The sequence below is a fragment of the Trichosurus vulpecula genome, chromosome 9 (assembly GCF_011100635.1).
Source record: "Trichosurus vulpecula isolate mTriVul1 chromosome 9, mTriVul1.pri, whole genome shotgun sequence".
Taxonomy (NCBI): Eukaryota; Metazoa; Chordata; class Mammalia; order Diprotodontia; family Phalangeridae; genus Trichosurus; species Trichosurus vulpecula.
In genome coordinates this window covers 15,454,513-15,461,415 of record NC_050581.1, presented here as the reverse complement: position 1 = coordinate 15,461,415, position 6,903 = coordinate 15,454,513, and the positions used below count along the sequence as shown (strand labels likewise).

Below are 6,903 nucleotides of genomic sequence, written 5' to 3'. Positions count from 1 at the left end.
TTTTCTGATGAGAGTGGGATTGGTTTCCATCCCTTTGCTCCTGGGCAAGTCCTTTGGGAGACTGGAAAAGAAGCTCTGGGTATTGCCAAATAGTCCAGTAGGTGTGTGACAATGTGTTCGAGGCTACTTGTGTGAGAGAGAAAGAGACCTGGAGTGTCTGCAAAAGGAAACTTTCCTTGGGTTTTACTCACCCTGGCATCACGTCTGACAGAAGGAATTTAAGAGCTGTTCTCTCTTCGCTGGAGCCATTCATGATCTGGTTGGGATAAAAGATGAGACCAGATGACATCAACCCGAGGACTGGACTGGTGGTAGCCTTGGTCAGCGTCTTCCTTGTTTTTGGCTTCATGTTCACTGTTTCTGGGATGAAAGGGGAGACCCTGGGAGACATCCCCCTCCTTGCCATAGGACCTGCGATTTGTTTGCCAGGGATAGCTGCCATTGCTCTGGCCCGGAAAACAGAGGGCTGCACAAAATGGCCCGAGAATGAACTCCTCTGGTGCCGAAAACTCCCCTGCTTCAAAAGATCAAAAGACAAGGAAGTTATTGAACTGTTGAAGACCCCATCTGACCTGGAGTCAGGAAAGGGGAGCTCTGATGAGTTGGTCAAAAAGACATACCTCAGAAGCAATACTTCCCCAAAGGGAGAAATGCCTGTGGCCAGTTCTGTCACTAATACCATTGCTACAGGAGAAGAGGAATGCAAGAGTCTGGTCCAAAAAGAGGATCAGGAGGTTTCCAGATACCTGGAAGGGTACTGCCCTTCAGGCACCTTCCCAGAATTAGGGAGCACCCCCAACTACAGAGCCTTGGAACCAGAGTGCTCCACTTGGGTCAGATCTGACTGCCCAGAACCTGAGGACAGCATTTTCTTTGTACCACAAGACAGTATCATCGTCTGTTCCTACAAGAGCAGTCCTTATGACAGATACTGTTGTTACATCAATCCAAGCCAAATCAGTTGGGACCATGAGACAATAGTTTAAATGATGCACAAAAGCATATGTATGTTTATACAAACATGGCAAATTTCAGCTACTAAAGGAAAAAAACACTGCACTGCATGAAGTCTTCGAACTGTTAGAAATTGATCTGGTATGTCTTGGATGCTCAGACCTCCTGTGCCTGAAGCCCTGTGAATGAGCATGCCTAAGGGTTGGGGACTTATTTTAATGAGAAATGATGAGGTCAAGAAGGGGAGGTAAGGTGAGAAGGTGACCAAATAAATAAGAATTCAGATTTCTTACATATTTAAATGATGTTGAGAGTCTTACAAAACAGATCAAAAGTACTATGTGTTATCAGCTAATAACAAGACAAATCAGGAGCCAGCAGTCTATAAAAAGTAACAAATGAGGTATGAGAATGTATGTTTTCAGTAAGAGAATTTCTTGATTTCTGAAGAATATTGAAAGACCAATTTTATGCTTGGTTACTTTAGATAACTGGGTGGAGGTTAAATGGTTAAGAAGCTCTTTACACTCATTTAATTCCCCAATCAGGAAAATAGTTATATTCCTTCTTAGATGTTCCCTGAAAGTCCAAGGATAACTTTAAAAAGTTGAATTATATTCCAGTTCTATGATCTTCTGACAATCACCATTCAGGGAACTGCATGCATTGGTTAAAATAAAATGTCCACAGTTCTGTGAAAAACTCACAGTTTTAGAATGTTATATCAGTTCTTAATCTGATCATTTGATGGCTTTATCTGAAGTGTTTTAAATATACAGTTATCTTACATATATAATTTTCTCATGAAGTAAAACATAACATGGACGAAAGAATTACAGGGATTCAAATTAGTTTTCACCAAATCAAAATGAATTTTTACAACTACATGTAAATACCATTAAAATTATGGGTAGAAGTTTTTTGGGAATTACTATTCTCATAGGACTCTTCCCGCCCACAGACTATATGTATAGACATAAACACACAATAATTGCTGAAGCTATGAACAATATGCTGAATTTGCATGAAACACATTGATTAAACATCTCGAAACCTAGTGTTTGCATGCATGTTCACATAAAGTTAGACATTCCAATGCTACCAGGGTTAATGGAATAGAAAACTTTCTGATAAGCACAGATTTAATTATCTCTTAGCACTTCATAAAAAGGTCAATTTTATTTGACCCAGATTTCATTGTTTTTAAGGGAAAAAAAACAAAAAACAACAAAAATCTACCATAGTGGAAACTTTACGAATATTTCCCATTTCACTTTTCAGTGCCAATTGCATCAAATAGTAAGGGCAACCAGCCCAAGTGAAAATACATATCTGCTTAATTGAAATCTGAGGTCAATATAGAAAAATAGTGATCGTGATGGGTTTCTTTCTAGGGGCAAAGAAGATCTTACAAACTTCAGAAAATGATCATTAAAAAATTTCTCACAGGTGTTTCCACCCATTTGCTCTAAAATACACAGGGGAAGGAGGAATTAGATAATACTAATTTGGGGACTATTTCTTTGGGGGTACATTAGACCCAATGTCATAGCCCTTACATAAAGGATACAAAAGTTAAAATATCATTTAAACTAAAGGATTTTACAAATCACACCTGTCAAATCTATTTCAGATATATTTAATCTTTTTTCTGTGCATAAATTACTTATCTTAGTTCTGTGACCTTGGACAAGTCATGTGACCTCTGAACCTCAGTTTCCCATCTGTAAAATGAGAGGGTTAGACCAGATCTGAGGTCCCTTCAATCCCTAAAGAGTCTATGATGCTGCCAAAAGATACTTTGTATACTTCAAGGAAATTATTTAAAATAAAATGCGTGCCAAAGGTAAAGAAATTCACATAAATAACTGTGAGATTGTTTGTTATTGCTAAAAATGATTTTGTACACATGTACGAAAGTAAATTTTTCACATTACTGACTATAATTTTATAAGAAACTAGTTTGAGGAATAAGGTTTGGGAAGAAGTATTTTATAAATAGGTATGCAGCCCAAGATAATATAGTATGTAAGAAGTAAGCTAAGTACAAAAATAAATTTGCAGACAGAAAAAAAAATAGAAATCTTTTATTGACATCATTATACCTATTTTTCCTAGGGTTATGTTAATTAATACATGAGGATTGTGAGGGCAGTGGATGTGGTGGCAGTGATGATGATGATTGTAGAGATAGCTACCAAATCATGCTGCTACCTTTCTGAAGATGAAAAGCACTAGTTTAGCCCCTGGGAAAGGTCTAATGTGGTGAAACCTGTGGAAGATGTTGAAAGCTTTTAGAAGCAAGTAAGCAAACCCCAAAGGTAGTTCTATATTGCTGCTCCTCCAATATCTTCTGTCCATTGGGTCTAACAAGAAAGCTCACTTACTTGCTAGACATAACAGGATCAAAATAACCAGCTTGTTTTATACATTCTCTCCCTCTGCTCACCACATCACCTCTTCTTCTACCACAAAACTTCTAGTTTACAAACTTGGGCTTGACTTGAACTACTATTTTAGTAGTTCAAAGTCTTATATCACATTATCAGATTTCAGAACCCATAACTTCCTTGTGACCCTCCCTAACACTGTGATGTGAAGGCTTTGAGCTAAAACAGTAATTTAGTTCTAAATTATAAAAGGCATACTTTTCCCTCAGAATAATATAAGGTTGAGTATATGTGATATTTTTTTCTTGAGGTTCTAGACTAAATCTCCCCCCTTACACTATGACACAATGCAGCTCAATACACAAAATTAGCAGTTTCAAGAGCTAAGGTCTGATATGAAGTGTACTTTCTTCGGAGTATATTTCCCTAATGCTCAAAACTTCAACTAAAAAAGTAGAAAGAAGCATTAAACAAAAAAAGTATGCTCTACTTCCAATCCACAATTTAAATAGCATAAAGGACGTTGAAACATTAATATTTTCCAGCTGGCATTGAAGAAATAGCCTTGGAGAACAAGTAAAAGTATAATAGTTACTTTGTAATTTTTTTCAGTAATATTATTTCAATTTGATCTTTGAATAGATTGTTTAATCGTACTGTTAAATTTTTTGTCTTTCTGGATCTACTTTCTATTACATATCTGTAGAAATTCCTCAAATCAAAGTGTTCTTTGTTTCAGAGTTGCCCAGCAGCCAAGACTTCAAAACAATCGCATATTTAGGCAGTTGTTTCAGTCTGTTTTGTATTACAGTCTTCATTTTGAGGGTTTTTTAAAAATTTCTTTTTTTGTGATTACCACTTGTGATTTCATTGATGTAAGAAAGTCTCTGGTGAAGAAATTTCCTCTATCAGTATAGATGGATAAGCAGCTGTTCTTCAATGCCTGACTTTAGACAGTTGCTGAGAAGTTGAATGATTTGTCCATGATTACACAGTCAGTATGTACTGGAGGCAGAATTTGAATGCAGGTCAACCTGAATCCAAGGCCAGTTCTCTATTATCTATGGCAATAGTGTCAAATTCAAATAGAAACTGGGGCCACTTAAAAAACATATGCCGGGATACCTGTGGGACACCTACTGACACAGAAAACTACATACTATCATTAGTTATATTGTGTTTTTATTTATTTTGTTGAATATTTCCCAACTACATTTTAATCTGGTTTAGGCTGTAGTCTGCTGCAGGTAACAGGTTTGACACCTCTGCTCTAATATCTAGGGTTGCCTCTCATGTCACAATCTTCTTATTGCTTCAAGAAGTAAAATTAAAACCTAGCCCCCTCCTACCACTGCAGTATTTTTGCCCTCCCCTCCCCTCCCCCCACCGCCCCCACACTCCTTGATGCAGTGACACTGGCCTACTGGCTGTTCCACAAACAAGGAACTCAATCTCTCCTCTCTGATTATTCTCTCTGGCCATCCTCCAGGTTCTTTGCATGTTGTCTCCCCCCACGGGATTATAAACTCCCTGAGGGCTGGGAGTGTCTTTTGCCCTTTTTTGTATTTCCAGTAGTTAGTACAGTGACTGCTATGGCATTTAATAAATGCTTATTTATTGACTGATTGACAACAAAGCTAAAGTCCAAAACTAAAATAGTAGTTCCCTTGAAAGAGTTAATATCATTTGGGTGTTTGACATAAATTGAGGGGAAAGAGAATAGGATGATGGCTAAAGGTAAGAGAGGAAGTTTTGGAACCCTTATTATCTCTCTCTCTCTCTCTCTCTCTCTCTCTCTCTCTCTCCATTCTGTAAAATCCAATGTCTTTGTGTCCTTAGAACTTACTTATGTAGCTAAAGCGTTATTTATTTGTTGCATTTTTTTCACATGAATTGGAAGACAGAAGCTGTCTCTACACATGCAAATGAGAAGAGCCAGGAAGAATTCAAGTCCAAACTTGAAACTAAAAAAAAAAATGTTATTTTGACAAGAACTATGAAGTTGTTTGCTAAAGTGGTTCAAATTCATCTTGCTCCACCCTCCTCTACTTTTCCAAGTACATGTAGACATAGCCAGTATTTTGGATACTGATATGGGAAGCTTCAACAGTTTCAGAACCAAGAACTTTGCTTTGCACAATAAATCAATACTCATACTTTTTGCATTTATGTAGCAGGACTAGGTGCTACTTTTGTTCTTCTGATATGATCAATTTTGTCCAAAGAGCAAAATGGTGGAAAGAATTCAGGCAATAATAATTATTTTCAAATTGTTTTAACAGCAATTTTCTAAAATACCTCACTGAAATATACACATACATGTATAATTGATATGTATATATGCTTGTGTGCTTATATGCTACTTACATAAAATAATGTGTGGGGTTGCAAAAGTTAGCAATAAATTGTAAATTCACATTCTAGATAGGGTTTGAATCTCTGTTCTATGCTACCTTTGCATCTCTGCTTCTCACTGCTGTGTGATTTGAATAAGTCACAACCTTTCTAATCTCAAGTGGTTTCTTCTGTAAAATGAGGGACTTGCTAATCATAGGATTATATATTTAGAGATGGAAGGGACCTCAAGTCTACTTAGTCCAACATCTTCCTTTTCCAGATGAAGAAATTATGGCCCAGAGATGTTTAGGTAACTTGCTTAAGGTTGCACAGGTAAATAAAACTGTCCGTATTTGATCCTAGACTCCCAAACTAGCTACCTTCTCACTGGTCCGTGTAGCTTTTAAGAGTCCTTTTAACTATAAACCCAGAATCCAGTGACCGTCATTTTGACTCCAGTTTGCACACAGGCTGGTAAAGAGACAACTTCTCTGTTCTTCAACTTTCTCACTGGAAATGGACAACTGCATGAAAATTATCCTCTTAAATAAAGAACTGACTTTCAGCCAGCCCCACATCTCAATGTTTACTTGACAAAAAAAATCACATCAGCCCCTTGAGGGCATGGTCTCTCTCTCTCTGTCTTATATCTTCTTGTATTCCCCCAGCACCTGGATCAGGATCTTGTATACAGGAGATGCTCAATAAATGTTGTTTGATGCTGCTCCACAAATACAATCACACACATATATGTATAGGCAAGAGAGCTAGTGCCTGGGTCTGAGACTTATTATAGGGTAACTAAGTTTTTCTTCAACCTGTTGAATATTGAGCCTGCTACGTCATATGCAATGTCTTAAATATGGTGCTTGTGTGTGCATAGTCTGTCATTAATTATGTGCATAGGTAGAAGATTAAACCAATTAGAAACATAATCATCATATGGCTATATTTCCCTGTGTTGGTAAACAAAATGGGCTCTTAGTACTCAGTTCAACCCAGCGCCCTTGAAGAGTTTGGCCTTTGCTTCCTTGATTAGATTTGGCAGTACTTGGTGACCTCCTTACTTCAGCGGAGGGCCTAGTTTACACATGAGTTTGAGTGACATGTTTGGGACATCAGAGGCTTTTAGACCACGTGGGTTTAAGACACCTCTTTGTTATGATTCTTTGTGACCCTTAAAAAGATATAAAACCAGGGATTTGCATTCTCTTTTTCATAG

At 37.4% G+C, this 6,903-nt stretch overlaps 1 protein-coding gene across 1 annotated transcript; it reads left to right on the top strand.

Annotated features, from left to right (window-relative positions):
* Window positions 1-272: 272 nt before the first annotated feature.
* TMEM215 (transmembrane protein 215) lies at window positions 273-986 on the top strand. The gene has a single exon (XM_036737622.1). It carries the CDS (start codon window positions 273-275, stop codon window positions 984-986), a length of 714 nt encoding a protein of 237 aa, XP_036593517.1.
* Window positions 987-6,903: the final 5,917 nt, after the last annotated feature.